This window comes from Hakea prostrata, chromosome 5, assembly GCF_041222555.1.
Source record: "Hakea prostrata isolate BN-2017 chromosome 5, UWA_Hpros_2, whole genome shotgun sequence".
NCBI lineage: Eukaryota > Viridiplantae > Streptophyta > Magnoliopsida > Proteales > Proteaceae > Hakea > Hakea prostrata.
In genome coordinates this window covers 58,691,401-58,707,502 of record NC_142604.1, presented here as the reverse complement: position 1 = coordinate 58,707,502, position 16,102 = coordinate 58,691,401, and the positions used below count along the sequence as shown (strand labels likewise).

The following is a 16,102-nucleotide window of genomic DNA, read 5'->3' as shown; positions in this document are numbered from 1 at the left end:
AATTTTTATTGGTTTAGGGGTCTCTTATATAGACCACATTTTACTTGAGCCCTTGTAAATTCTCACATGGGTATAAGTGAAGAAAAATATCCATCTTCAGAAAAAGGGGGAAAAAACAAAAAATGAAAATATCCACCTTTATTGGGGGGTTTGGATCCGCCTCTAAGATTTGAGACCCGTGCTTTATAGATAGTACAAATCTACCCCATGAGTACCTATGCGAATAGTAACTCTTAAATTTTTTTACTAATCTACCCTCTCAATTATGAACTTTTGGAGAAAAAGAAAAAGAATAAAGAAAAAAGAGAAAGTTGTTGATGGAATATAAGTACCCACACCTAGGTACAAATAGGTAAAATTGATCATCTGATCCCACAAAAGAGTCTCACCCCACAAAGCATTGTATCTCACTCTATGATGCCCATGTGTGTAGTCTGTCATTAATCTTTGCATGCATACAGTAACATAAAAACATCTATCCAAAATAATAACAAAAATTAATATAGAGATAGTATTGCTCGTTATTTTGACCATCGAGATGTGTGTAGGATTCTTTGTGTTCAAGAACGAAAATAAATACATCTGAGACATTCATAAAGAATCTCATAGAGATCAACACAATATGACAGATTTCATATGAATATCTCTTATCTAGTTCAAGTATGTGAAGGTTGATTGGATTCATCAACATCTCTCTCAATTGCATTATTTTTAAGTGATCATTTTTATTGGTTACATCTTAAGAATATTCTAAAGCTTCGGTTCATCAATAAAGTCTATTGAAGAAGCATGCAGACCTAGAGTTGGGATCGATAGATAGAAGATTGTGCTCTCCTCACACTAGATCTGAATAGGCTAGTATGTTTGATATGCTAATGCCTATGATGCCTATCATTGAATGCACGCTATGTGGATTCTATTAATTCTAGTTATACAAAAGAATACGTGTAGATTATACTAGCTTGAGTCAAATAATGCGATTTTTCCTTAATTGGAGCCAAATCATTCTATTGTGTGGTTGAAATTTAATGAAATTCACATAGAATTTATTCAATTTGGCACCATCGACACAACCATGTCAAATGCACCTGTATAACAAGAACCCCTCACACTTTTTTTTATTTATTTTTTATATATAAAGTATGAGAATATTACATATCCTATCGACAATAGTCAAATTAGTGACTTCTTTACTTTTGCTATCATACATTAATAGGATTAGGGGTGTAAACGGACCGGATTCGGATCGGATAGTGGTATATCCATATCCGCATCCTATTATATTCGGACGGATTCAGATAATATCCTATTAGTTTTCGGACGGATTCAGTCGGATTCAGATGATAATCAGATAGTTATCTTCTTAAATAGATTCTTCAAAACGAACATGAATATAGATTGAATACAAGTTTTCAACTACCTGTTTAAATTTTTACCTTTTTATTTGTGAAGGATAGGTTTGAAATTTAAGAATTTAACAACTTCGGTAGCTATTTTAATAAAAAATCTAGAAAAATAGTCACATATCATAGGTAAAATTTATAAAAATAAGAATAATAAATCTAAATAAGTAACTTAATCGGATAATTATATTGGATGGATAATATTCGGTAAGAAATGGGTATACCATATCTGCATCCTATTAATAATCGGACAGATTCGGATTCCCCTAAATGAATGCGGATGCGAATTCGGAAGCAGATTTTGATTATTCATTTACACCCCTAAATAGGATCTACACTCACATGCCTGATGCAAAAGAAAAAAACAAAATAATACACCTAATGCGGGAGACAATATCGTAAATTTTTTTGGGAAACACAATATCGTAAATTTGAGGAAGATGTGAGGGTAGCGATGTAATACCGAAAACTTTAACCGAGAAACGAGATTCGGAAATGACTGCTGCCAAAGAGCAAATCGCGAAGTTGATGATGCTATGTGTGTAAACAGTAGGAGTGAAGCCAAAAAGGGGAGAATTAGAAGGCCCGAAGGAGCAGAGAGGGAAAGAGAGCGAAGAGTGAAAGAACGACGATCGAAAACCTAATCTCTCACTCGCTCCAGTTCCCTCTTGAAAATTCATATTTTCTGACAATCAAGTTTTCTGTTCCGAACTCAAAATGGTTAGTACTTCCCCTAATTTTCGAGCTTCGAGATTTTCATCCCATTCCATGCATGATATGCTTCTTCTTTTTTATTTGGCAAGGGGGCGTAGAATTTGGTTATTAGTCGATTATAGCTCTCGATGTCGTTTTTCTTTTGATTTCTTTGCTTCCCGGTGAAGTTTGCGATTTAAATGATCTGAAATGTTTTTATTGGAGTTTGGATATAGAAATGCGAGTGTCTCAGTACGTTTATCTGTGAGATTCGAAACTCAGGTTAGTTGGCTTGGGAGGATCCTGTTTTCCGCTTAAAGTCTTTATCGGATTGGTAAACTTCTAAAGAAAGAATTCTTTTTAATATCCATATAGAAGATGACCATCCCTTACTGCATGTGGGTAGCGCGTCCATACTGAGAAGCAATGATTTTTAGGGGGAAGGGGGTGTTTAGGAAGCAGTACCTCCTTTTTTCTTTCTCGAGAATTTGCGATTTATGGTTTAGGGTGATTCTTTTCGTTTTGTTTCCGAATTGTTATTGCTGTTGGTTGATAAACGAAGGGCTGCTTGTTGGCAGAATAAATTAAGTAGAGGTCACCGTGACAAGGTTCAGCAGTTCATGGCGATTACCGGGACAAGGTTGGTTATTTTATTTTTCTTTTTTTTTTTTTCTTGAAAAATTGTAGATAGCCTGTTTATTTGTGTAAGTTCTCCTTCTTTTGGTGTTTGCTTTACTTCTATTCATACTGTTGGTGACATAGACTTAGTTCACGCCTTCTACTAGTTTCCGTAGCATTTCATGTCCCATCTACATATTCTTTTCTCTTTTTCTCTTTTCCATTTTAATTCGTAGTTCCAAGTGTGAGCTTGATTATTCTGCTCCACTTGAGTTTGATGTATGGGTTTTTACCGGGAAGTTGCTCATAAAAGGAGTAGCTCATAAAAGGAGTAGTAACGGTGGTTTGTTCTGAGGAGACTGTCATTGTATCTGGCGGATGAATAACCCTTTAACCATATATTCTTACTTATCTTTTCACTGTGAGTATTTGGTATCATTTCCTTGCTATGTTTTTTTTGGATGTGGTGTAAACCTCAGGTACTGTTTCTCTTGTGATATGTGGTTTGAGAGTTCCTAGGGAATGTAACCACAGCTATACTGTTGGCTGTACTTGATCGATGCAACCAGCAGTTTTTCTGCAGCCCAGCTTAAGTTGAAGTGACAGCCAACAGAAAAATCGGCTGCCCACTCGCTGACCCTGTTAGGAACTGAGGCGTGATCAGAAGAAGCTAGAAATTAGGTCTTTCTCACAGCTGAAGTTGCTTTTAGATTGAGATCCTTCATAACCATCTGCCCTATTTTCACATGGTATTGGCCAATCCTCCTACCACAAGCTTTTGTTACTAAATATATCCCGCCAATACTATGAGGCATAAGGCTTCTGCTCCTGTGGGGTCTCTTTCTCCAACTGACATTGTTTATTCCTACTGACCCATTCTTAAGTCTGATAGACCCTTGTACACCAAAAAGACCTTCCTAAAAAAAAATCTAATCTCTTCTCTTGTAGAATCTCTTTCTCCAACCGGCATGAGTTGCTCCAACTGATCCATCCTTAAGTCTGATACCAGCATATACCAAAAGCACATTCCTGATGAAAATCCTTTAAAGCTGAACTTCAGAAATCTACATAAAGAACTAGAACATTAGCCTCTCCCATGGGAGTTTTGTTAATGCAGATACCCTCTCTTGGATAGATAACCCAGTTGGGTATCCACATGGATATTATACCAGATCCAGCTTGAGTGTTTGAATCTAGTAGGCTTTTAGGAATTTTATTTATTTGAGAAATTATTGTTACTTGCACAGTCAAGGCAACACAGGCTACTTAGTCTACAGTATCATTTGTTCTCTGTGTATTTATTACAAACCATCCTTCTTTGCAGTGAAAAAAGTGCTCTCCAGGCTTTGAAGTCCAGTGATTGGCATCTTGAGGGGGCTTTTGATATTTTTTACAGCCAGCCACAGGTTAAAGCAGTTACTGATTCTAGACACCTTGAGGAGCTTTACAATAGATACAAAGGCAAGATTCACCTATTCATTCATTACATTTGGATGGCTGTTTATGTTTTGATTTTAATTAAATTGACTGATATTGTCAAAGAAAAATTCAATAGAGAGATCTCTTCTTTATGGTGTTGATCAGTATTCAGTTTCTTGAGGAAGCTTTGTCAATGTTTAAGTTGCACGGAGCTTGATGCATCATTTTTTTTCCTGGTGATATAGTCTGCCACATACATGCAGTATTGCAATTTGATCCCTTACAGAAGATTAAGAGATTTGAAGACAACTTGGAAACCGAGCAAGATTAAATGACAATAAAAAAACATACTAGTTTCTGAAAATATGCAATCCCAGGTTAACTTATTCCTGTTTCCAATTGGTTAAAAAAAAGGGCACTCCTGCTGCATGAATCTCCCACCAGTGAGAGGCCTGGGAGGGGTGATAATGTATGCAGCCTTGCTGCTGGTTTCAGACAGCAGCTGTTTCCAGACTCAAAACCCATGACCACTTGGTCACAATGGTGCAACCTTACCATTGCCTAAGGCCTGCCCTCAATAAGTCCAATCAAACTTGTCTTTAATTCTTAACAACTGGAACTTCAATAGAGACACTGAGGGGCAGATCCCTACTCTTACTCTGCTTCAGTAAAGCATATTTTATCTTTATCTGTTATGTATTTATCCTTTAATCTGAGAGTGTTACAGAACGTAAGACCTTAGTCTTAAATTTTAGATCAATCTATGTGATATATATGCTGGAATTGGTTAATGCCATATATTTTCTTCAATAGGTAAGTTCTATCAATGCAAAACCCAGAAAAAAAATGCATAAAAAGTAAAATCAACTTGTGAACTTATTATTATAGGCTTTCAGCCAGGCTAATAGCCAGACTTTCCAGCATGATAGTTTCTCTAGTTGAGTTTAATAAGAAGTAGTATTTATTTGTTTTCTATAAACTCATAGGGATCTCTCTTCAGCTATCTGTTGAGTTCATAGGTTCTCTATCATATCCTGCATCCCCAGAATTCTGTATATGAAAATGTTATTAGCCAAGGGATACAGATCTTAACACACACAAACAATATGACAACTGCATGATTTTACAAGAAAGGTCCTAACCTTCAAAACTTTTAATCATAAGTTGACAATCTTCTTACCGCTCAAGGGTGGGGGAGGTAGAGAGAGTTCTGATGCGTTTCATGTGGTTCAGGAGTCATGGTGATAGCATCTTTTGCCGCTAACTGGAGATTCCATGTCATTAAGAAAAGTCACAGTTCTAGGCTCTAGCATCTGTTGCTTACCAATCTGGCCACATCAACTCCTACATAATTGCTTGGCTATTTGGTATCACCTGGGTCTTCGGCTGCTTGTATCATGTCCCAAAGACCTGCTCGCATTTTTGCATTTTGAACAACTTGAGAATGTCATTAATACATTTGTACTGTCTCTTATTAACGAGGCTCATGCAAAGATATATAGATAATGAGAAGGATCTCCTAATGACTTATATTGACATGGAAAAATCCTATGTTTGAGTCCCTAGAGAGTTAATCTAGCAAGTTCAACTGAGGAGAGGGGTGTCAAGTAAATATGTGGATGTGATTAAATGTATGAGTGGGGGTGTGGTGAGTAGCATGGGAACTGTAGGAGTGATGCAGAACAGAAGGCCAAAAGCTGTTCACATCAATGTTCATGTGAATAATGTCGCTGCCCCTTTTCTTGACTTTGGTGGTATCATAGTTGTCAAGGTGTTGCCTAGACATCTAGGGGTGGTTTCTATGGGGATGGACAGTTACTGCTAAGTTAAGTGCATGAAAGGTGGGTCACCTTGGCTAGTAAGGCGTTGCCTTGGGCGCCTAACCCGACTAGGTAACCGCCATTTTGCCTTTAAAAAAAAAAGTGATCTAGAGATTCTAATTTGAATGTTATTATTGACTAATGTTAGCAAGGTTGTAAAGGCGGCAATGTGACCAAAGCGGCTGGGGCTTTGCCTAGGCGATTAGGCAACAAAGCGGCACCCAAGTGGCAATAAGGTGACCAAAGCAATTGGGTTAAAATTTTTCAATACTACTACTTTTAAGCTAATAAATTTCTATTATAAGCTAAACAAACATTCAAGAATCACATTCATCTAAAAAAAGCATTCAAGAATCATAATTATGAATTTTTTTTCAGAAAAGAACACAAGCATAAGTTCATCTCATCAAGCATTATAACATATGACTATAAACTGTATCAAATTATAAGTATGAAAATGAAAGTAGTAATTGTACATTTTTACTTACCTCTATGATAGAATGATGCCAAATAAGTGCCTTATCCAAGGTTATTAAAGCGGCAAAGCGATTGAGGCTCCGTCTTGGCGTTTAGGTGACTAAGCGGCGCTTAAGCGGCAATAAAGCGACCAAAGCGGTTTAGTTAATATTTTTAATATAATTACTTTTAAACTATTTTTTAATACAAATACTTTTTATAATAAACTAAAGTACTAAACAAACATTCAACAATCACATTCATAAAAATAAAAAAAACATTCAAGAATCACAATTATGAAAAATTATCCAAAAAAAGATTAAAAACTCATCTCATCAAGCATCATAAGATTCATAACAATAATTATGTGGTGTGTACTATATCAGTAATCAATGTAAAAAATGAAAATGAAAATGAAAGTAGTAATTTTACATTCTTATTTACCTCTATGATAGTGTGACGCCAAATAGGTGTCCCATGCATAGAGGTAGTGAAGTAACCATACATTTTAAAACAAAAATACAAGACACATGAGTCCTTGATTTAAATTAAACCAAATAATTATAATAACTGAACCAGAATTAAACCATTGGTTCAATTAAGTTAATTGTAAGACTTACTGAAAATGGGAAATTTTGTACTTAAATCGTGTACCCATGTTTTAGGCCCATTAAGTTGGCTGATTACAAGCATAACCTATCCAATGAAGGGCCAACTCATATGGGTAACAACTGTTTCTTTCTTCCCCCCAAGAAGAGAGGCATTTTTTTGTGCTGAATGTGCATCAATTTAAGTGTGATATGATTAAGTGGAGAGGCATGTCCAAATTGTTGTGTGACACATTTATTCCTTTAACTAAAGGAAAGTTTTATAGGATTGTTGTATGCATGGTTTTAGATCTTGGTTTTTTGAAGAAGCGAGATGAGATTCGAGGCAAGATCTCAGAGATCCCACATCTTGTGTGAGACCTTGCCCCTATATCTCGCCTGGACCGAGGTTTGGGCCAATTTTGGTCCAACCAGGGTCTTTTGAAGACCTTATCCCATGCGAGAGAGGTCTTCTCTTGACCTCTCTCGCTGCTTTCTCGCTCTTTCTTGCCTGATTTGTTGTGGATTTCAGTCGGATTTTCAATTGCAACCACTCTTAGCACATCTACAATACCAGAGGAGGATCAACCAACTAGTTCGAGCAACACTTGGCTGGTGGCTACTATGATACAGCCATGTGCCCCACTGTCCCTAATCACGGGAGGGAATATATGGTAGATCCCTCATCGAGTTGGAAGGCCGACGTGTAGCCACCAGTATATGACGTGGTCGTGGTGCTGCTGGAGCTGGTGGTGACATTGGGGCTTGATTGAATTTTTATCTCATTCCATGCTTGTCTTGTGAGCTTGTGAGCTTATGAGTTATGATTTATATTGAACTTCTAATGGTCGTATAATTTTATTATTCTATTCTCGAGAATCGAGATTGTGATACTCATATGGATGGAATTTTGATGATATTTAAGTTATTTGATGTATTTTGATAAACATTCTTTTCATTTATATGTCTAAAAGGTTTTATATTTCATGTTGTATAATCTTGGTGTCCATAATCTTGCAACATTCAGTTTCAAACTTAGGGTTGACTTAGAACTCATACTTAGGATTTTTTTTCCTCCACGATTTAAGGACACCAGTATGTTCAAAATGCCTAAATTAGGCTAACTACCAAGTTTGCACCCAACCTGGAGCTTAAAGCCCCCTGAGATGGGCCATTGAATTGGCCCATCAAAATTCCCATATCTCGACCGAGATCTCACCATCTCCGTCAAGATCTCAGTTTTTTGGGTTGGTGAGATCATTGGCAAGTGCGAGTTCTTGAACTATGGTTGTATGATCGGCTATGATGTATGGGGCATTAATGTTGGGCAATTAAAAAGTGTCATATTGAGAAGTTGCATAGTAGAGATGAGAATTTTAAGCTGAATGTGCAGAAAACTAGGAACGACAGAGTATAAAAAATGTCATTGAACATATCTACTATGGATTTTTTTTCCTCACAGATTTAAGGACACCAGTATGTTCAGAATGCCTAAATTAGGCTAACTACCAAGTTTGCACCCAACCTGGAGCTTAAAGCCCCTTGAGATGGGCCATTGAATTGGCCCATCAAAATTCCCATATCTCGCCTGAGATCTCACCATCTCCGTCGAGATCTCAGTTTTTTGGGTTGGCGAGATCATTGCGAGTGCGAGTTCTTGAACTATGGTTGTATGATCGGTTATGATGTATGGGGCATTAATGTTGGGCAATTAAAAAGTGTCATATTGAGAAGCTGCATAGTAGAGATTAGAATTTTAAGCTGAATGTGCAGAAAACTAGGAATGACAGAGTAATAAAAAATGTCATTGAACATATCGGAGTTGACTTGAGAGTTGCCCCGATCAATGACAAGCTTCAAGAGAGTCATTTGAGGTGAGATGGCCATGTTAAACAGATGTCTAGGAATGACCTAGTAAGGAATGATATAATCCTGATTGAAGGAGTTCAAAGTGCTAAGGAAGGCCTAATATGACCATAGAACAAGTAGTAAGGAAGGATGTACATATCCGAGGTCTAATTCCAAGCTTGACCACGGTTAGAACTTATTGGAGGGCATGGATACATGTAGTAGACCCCATGTAGTTTAGATTCTCCTGGCTGGCTGGCTCTGCCTTGTTCCTCGTATTTTGATCTATCATATTTTTCTCTCTCTCTCTCTCTCTCTCTCTCTCTCACTTTAACTTTCTTGTTTCATTTCTCATCTGTCTTTTCCCATTATTTCGTTTCTCCTTTTTTGTACCTTGTCTTGTTCAGGTCCATGCAGCCGACCGCCGACCCTGTTATGCTGGGACAAGGATGAGAACCTTTTTTTTTTTTTTGGGGGGGGGGGGAGAAGGTGGGGGGAGGGGGGAGGTATGTTTGTACTGTCTGTTACATTGTGCCACTCGGTTGTTTCAATTTTCATGCCATTGTCTTGCTTAATGATAAATAGGAAATACAGTAGCTAGTCTCTGCAGAATCATTTTCAAAGTTCTCATGAATGACTTACCTTTACAATATGGAATTTTGAATTTGATAAACTTTTCATAGTTTATTCTATTTCTTTTTGCTAATTGAAGCAGAGTTTCTATGTAGTATTTTCCTAATTACTGCGCTCTTGTGACATCAGATCCAGACACTAAATGACTCTGTCAGTTTTTTGCAGACCCATATGCTGACATGATCTTGGTTGATGGCATCACACTTTTTTGCAATGACCTGCAGGTAACTCTCTATTTTTTGAAGACTGGTAATTGTATACTTTGAATTGTTGAAATCATTGTGTATAACTTTTTATCAAATAGATCTTATTCTTTGCAGTACTTCTGTCAACTACTATAGCCTTTTTTTCTTTTATTGGTGACTGAATAATTGGTGGACCTTTTTCATTTTTTTTGAGCAGGTGGATCCTCAAGATATTGTTATGGTATGTGCTTGTTCAGTTATAGTGTCAATACCTTTTTCTGAATATAAAAATTGGGTGAAAGTATAAATGGTTGGACAAAACATCTATACCATCACATATGACCCACTTTTGGTTACTCAACTGAGCCTTTATTAACTATTTGACTTGCTTAGCCAATTGTTTTGAAAAAAATGAGAGAATACACAACACTGGAGTTTTATGCTGTGATATAATGTTGCAGAAATAAAGGGAGGGAAATGACAAAAAATAATTTTTGGAGTAGCGTTATGGTACTTCCAACACCCACCCCCCCCCCCCAAAAAAAAAAAAATGCAGATGCAACAACAATGTATGTGTTGTCAGTGTTGGTTTATTTATTTCATTTTATTTTTGCATCATGTCTTTAGATTTGAATAGATTTGGTTGTTCACTGGAAGATTTCAAAATGAAGGAATGGAGGGCTTTTGATTTTTCTAAAATAGGTATAAAGAAAAAAAAAAGGAAATATTTTGTTGGTTTGTGACAAGACCCTCTTCTTTTCCCCTGATAAAATCAGTTATTTGCAAAAGTAGGGGAAAAAAGAGAGAAAAAGATGACGATGCTTGTCTCTTTTGAATGTTCTTGATAACATATGCATTTTGCATTTGTTACAGCTGGTTTTGTCCTGGCATATGAAGGCTGCTACAATGTGTGAATTTTCCAAGCAGGAGTTCATAGGTGGATTGCAATCACTCGGGTCAGTATCAATTAACTCTTTTTCAATTTGTCAACCTCAAGGATTCAAGGTAACTGTAACTTCTGAGCTTATGACATTCTGATGACAGGGTAGATTCACTTGAGAAGCTCCGTGAGAGGATACAATATATGCGTTCTGAACTAAAAGATGAACGTATGTCCCTTATTATTCTAGAAAGCTTAGACTCTTGATCTAAGAAATTTCCAATTGTCACTTTATTCGTTGTTAATAGGAATAGAAGTTGTTCCTTTTGGATAGACTAGAACTTATAATCATGTAATTCATAAATGAGAAGAACCAATTAACATTGGATTTTTTTAAGCTAATTAAGTAATTAATTAATGAAATGACATATGGAAAGAAGTTTTTGTGTTTACTGATTGGTATTCTGTGCTTGATTTCTTTTTCCAGAAAAGTTCCGTGAGATATACAACTTTGCCTTTGGATGGGCTAAAGAAAAGGTATTGCCGCTGATATGCTAACAAATAAAATATGTTATTTATACCCGCTGATAACTGTCTGGTTGCTTCTGTATTTCACTCATCTTGATTGACTTAAGATTAACACTGCTAGTATGATATTGAATGCCGAGTTCTTCTGAATTTGGCGTTTTCTTTATTTTGATATTTGGTTAGATATCTGTTGAATATTTCGGGCAGAAATGGTCTTTCGGTACAAATAAATTGATGATTGGTGAACATTATATTTTGTGTTCCGGCAAGGCAAGAAAAATAATCTGAGATGCACTGAGGAATATTGGCATCAGCACCTATTCCTGTTGATTGTTTACTTTCTGAATTATTTCTGATTATGAATTGTTCAAAATGTATGCACTCATCTGGTTTTCCACTTTTCCCTACCATGCTTCTGTTTTTCCTGGTTTTTAGGCCATCTAACAACCTCAAGTACTGATGGGTATGAGGTGCTAAAACTGATGATATTGCATGCTGGTTCTTACTAGAGAGGTCTCATAATTTCTTTGTGGGAAATTTTAATGTTTCAAAGTGTATAGATGAGCAGCTCGCCATTATTAAACAACATGGTGCTTTCCAGGTTGTTGATCATGTTACTGTCTCAAATTACTTCATTCTGCTCAACTGTTTCCTGTCTTTCCCCATCTAATCCTCCTATTCCAAGGGGCACCCCCTTCTGGAGTTTTTGTTTGTTTCTTCTGATTGTTTCACAGATTTTTATGTCTAAAAATGTTATTATATTTGGAACAAGTTTCGATGATATGGTCATTATCACAATGCAATTCACTTTATACACATCAGCTGTGTCAGTGCTTTGTGAGAATTAGTAATATATTTTCACTCAGTATAGGTTGACGGGGTGTTCTCAGACAGGATATATTGGTACAATGACAGAACACCTTATTTTTCTGTTACCATTAGTAAAGTTGGGTTCTTGCTTCTATTAATCTTCCCTGTATAAGGGTCTATGTAGCAAGTCCCATTTGGTTGGAACAAGGATGAATTGTTGTTTTACTGTTAGAGAAGTTGGATTTCCTTTTAGAAGTTAAAATATTGGCATGCAAGTTAATATTGAGATATCTGTAGATTTAGAAGGGTTGTTAAGGTTCACAATGGTAGAATGATCTCTAAACAACTCCACAATTAATTGGCATTCCCAGATTTTTCATCATTTATAATGTTCCTTTTTCAATTTTTAAAGTTCTGCTAATTATTTTTCTTGTATTTGCTTTTAATCTCTCAATATTCCTTTTCATCTATGAGATTTTTAGCAACTAAATGAAAGTCATTTGAAAAAGGTTTTCATTATTTTTTTCTCTTGTTGCTAATTAAGAAGGGGGAAATCAATGTATTTGGTTTTTGTCCAACAATTGATAGATTATGAAATTAATTTTAAACTGGATGCTGATAGTAGTTGGTAAATGCAGGGTCAGAAGTCTCTTGCATTAGATACAGCTATTGGAATGTGGCAGTTGCTATTTGCTGAAAAGCAGTGGCCGTTGGTTGATCATTGGTGTCAGTTCTTACAGGTAGGTGGCATGACAACAAGACCATCTCATATCTAGCTGTGGAACAACTGGTTCAAGACTAGGTGACCCAAGTTAGACGTGCAGTACATCTAATATAGCAATGATACTTGGTGTGATAATCATCGGCTTAGTTTAGATCTCAGAACTGCTGTCCTCGGAAAGATCATGGTTCAAGATCTTGGCCTTAGTGGTCACTTTGGTGGTCCAGAAAACAGAGTTGGAGTTAGATCTTGGCATCTTGTTACCAAGTTGCAATAATTTTTTTTTCCTGAGCAACTCAGTTCTCCACGTCTCCACCTCGGTGGGCTTTTATCCAAGTTTCGTCTGGAACTTGATCTACAGCCTATTTTGGGCCATTTCAGTTGCCTTTTGAACACAATGGTACTATCAGATTTTGAACAAAGTCGGTGGAAATACAAGTTTGACTTTGGACCATAGGTTCTAAATGCTATGATGTGCTTAAAGTCTAAAATACCCTATTCTGCACATAATTTAATAGTAGAAAGTAATCAAATCAAGCATTTGATGTAAAAGAAGTTGAATAGCCATTATAAAATGAAAAATGTACAATTCATGGACCTTAAAAAGTTTCTCACTAAAGTACAGCCACACTTGAGTAACTTGATTGAATTATCCATGGAAACCAGAGTGTTCAACTTTATCATAACAACCTGATTCCAAGGTATAAATAAAAAAGCAAGTTATGTGTACACTCCCTAGGTTTGTAAACTATTGCATTTATAGCCCCTGAAATTCTTTTCTATTACAGATGTCCCCAGTGCCTAATGCCATTAGTTTCAATTAGAAAAAGAGATATTTGCCCTTGTTGAATCTTTTTATGTGTTGGAGCAAAAATTGAAAATTTACCTAAGCTTGAAAATTTTCTTAAGAATCAGTTGTAGCCCATCAATGGAAGAAAGGACAGTCTTCCCCTTGTCCTTTTTTTCCTTTTTTCTCTTTCCTGAAAGTGAGAATGAGACAGGTTTGAGGTTGAACGAGGGTAATAAGGGAATTCGGGAAGTACAGTAGATGTTGAGTCATGACTTAACCCTATTATTCAGATGATAGGGGTATGTTTGACATATAATCTGAAACATAGGTTATGTAAACGTAATAGAAAAAATTTCAGGGGTGTAAACGTAATAGTTTGCAAACCCAGGGTGTATATGTATGATTTGCTCTAGATAAAATAAATAAATCACTTACCCTATAGTTTGAGAGTTCCCAAGATCTATCACCGAGTTCCGTAAGCTGCAATAGCCAAAAACACCAGGTTGACCAAGACTTACAACTTTCCTAGTTCTGTTGAGATCACAAGACCTCTCTCAAGTTGGGGAGAGGGTTTTATGGCATCTTGACTCAGCATTGAGAAATTCTTGAGATATTACTGCAATATTGGTGATTTCTCAAACTATGGGGAAGATGGTAATCAATGTATATGGTTCTGCGGCCAGCTTCGATGGGCCTTGTGTGTGTGTGTGTGTGTCTTGCTGCTGCTCTTCTCATTAGTATTGTTTTTTGGTTGTCTCCATCTTAGGTTCGCCACAACAAAGCAATCCCAAGGGACACATGGTCTCAACTACTGGAATTTGCAAGGGTAAGCGCATAAGCACATGTGACATCTTTTATTGAGATATTTCTTGTTCCTGGTTCATGATTCACTTGTCTGGATCATAGGGTTCTTGAAGCAAAATAGTAGACAATTTGTCTATATTTATTAAATATGTACAAATCTGAATTTGAAAGGCATAGAACTGAATATGTGCATGCTGTAGTTGTTATTTGAAAATCATACAATTAAAATGGGATTATACTACTTGATTGGTAATTTATTCACAAATATGAGATGTAGATAGATTTCTTCTTTTCAGTAAAGCTTCTAGTGCAGAATAGTTTTTCTTGCGTATCTGCCTCAAATAGTGGGTGCTTGTATTTAATTCACGTGAAGAGTGGTGTGGCTAACCCAAACTAGTAGACAGGTAAAGTGGGCTCTAGATTGGCCACATCAAACGTGAATGAATGGTCAACCTAAAAGCCAGAGAGGAGTGGGAGAAATCTTCTATGTAACTTTGCCTGTATTTTTGAAACCCTTTTTAGCTTGAAGATTAATAGGCAGACAGAGAGGAGTGGGGAAATCTGTGTGATTAGTAAGTAAGGTGAGCGGCTACATGGCCAGCCCTAAGTAGCTCTTTGTGCTTTTGGACTGGATTCCGGGGATATTTGCTCCTTGCTCTGGTTCCATATCAGCTGCTTCTGAGAAATAGTAATTGGGTATGATGTAGCTGACTCTTTTGGCAGTCTGATGTGGGAAAGAGAAGTTGAATAAACGAAGAGTAAAAAGCAAGAGGAGAAACTTCCTCTAGCAAGCTACAAGCTTAGTTATCAGATAGGCACAAGGGTTAATGAGTTCTTGAGAGCAGCACAGTATGATGCCCTGATTACAGGCTAATCAAAATCTTGCATTCTGTGTTGAGAATTCAAATTCACTTTCTGGGTTTGATGCTTACTGTAACTGAATTTTTTTTTTATGGCTTTTAAAAGAAAGAAAAAAATGACGTTTGCCATGTCTTGGTTTGTGCAGACTGTAGGCCCTGCTCTGTCAAACTATGATGCAGAAGGTGCATGGCCCTACCTAATTGATGAGTTCGTGGAATACCTTAATGAGAACGGAATCATCCAACAAAATAGTTGATGCATAGGATCAGAAGACTGGACTTCTTAAGAGTTTCTAGTGTATACTAGTTTTGGTGGTGCTTGTTTTCTTGTATCTGCAGTGTGATAAGATTGTGATGCTTCTAGGTACCCTCTCAGAACTACCCCAAGATTTCGGTTTATAAGTTAGATTTGGAAAAAAGGGAAGGGATAAATTTAGTACCATAAGTCATTTGCTTCATTGTCTTTTTGAGGTAATTGATTCATCCCAATTGATAATGCGATTGCTGATGGATGGTATGCATTCTTAATGAAAGTCAATAAGGAGTTAAAGAAATTTCTGGGCTCACAAATATGTGATTCTCTCTTGTTGGCATACCCCTTACTTATTAGCTCGGATGTTCACAGGGAAAAATGTAGCAGAAAGGTGTGCCTAATCATCTACAGGGTCTTTTAGTTGGTTTGTGGTGTTTGGTGGAAGATGTAAGACCTTTCAGCTATATGTAAAAGTGGGGTCTGCCGTTGATTAATCATGTTGCAGATTTACAGTTGATTTTTCTTTTAAGTAAGGAGTCTGATGTGACCTATTGAACTGCATGGATACACAGGGACCATCTTGTATCAACCTTCTTCTGGCTTATTTGATTATAGTGATCTAATTCAATAATATGGTTCTTATTTGACTGTAGGTTGGCTTTGTATCTTTGATTTAAAATGTCTTACATTCCAGTTTGGAGAGCTTGGAGGTCAAAATCTTAGGGACCATGTGTATTAGCCATCTTGCAGGTTTCAATTGATCTCTTGATTTGTCACATGATATAATAATGTTA

General features: G+C 36.6%; 1 protein-coding gene across 1 annotated transcript; it reads left to right on the top strand.

Annotated features, from left to right (window-relative positions):
• The first annotated feature begins 1,895 nt into the window (after nt 1–1,895).
• LOC149016802 (defective in cullin neddylation protein) lies at nt 1,896–15,487 on the top strand. Its single transcript, XM_089154867.1, has 11 exons — nt 1,896–2,123; nt 2,675–2,736; nt 4,039–4,175; nt 9,643–9,701; nt 9,880–9,903; nt 10,536–10,618; nt 10,707–10,771; nt 11,030–11,079; nt 12,519–12,620; nt 14,158–14,217; nt 15,202–15,487. The coding sequence occupies exons 1-11, from the start codon at nt 2,121–2,123 to the stop codon at nt 15,310–15,312; spliced, it is 756 nt and encodes a 251-aa protein (XP_089010993.1). The 5' UTR covers nt 1,896–2,120; the 3' UTR covers nt 15,313–15,487.
• Nucleotides 15,488–16,102: the final 615 nt, after the last annotated feature.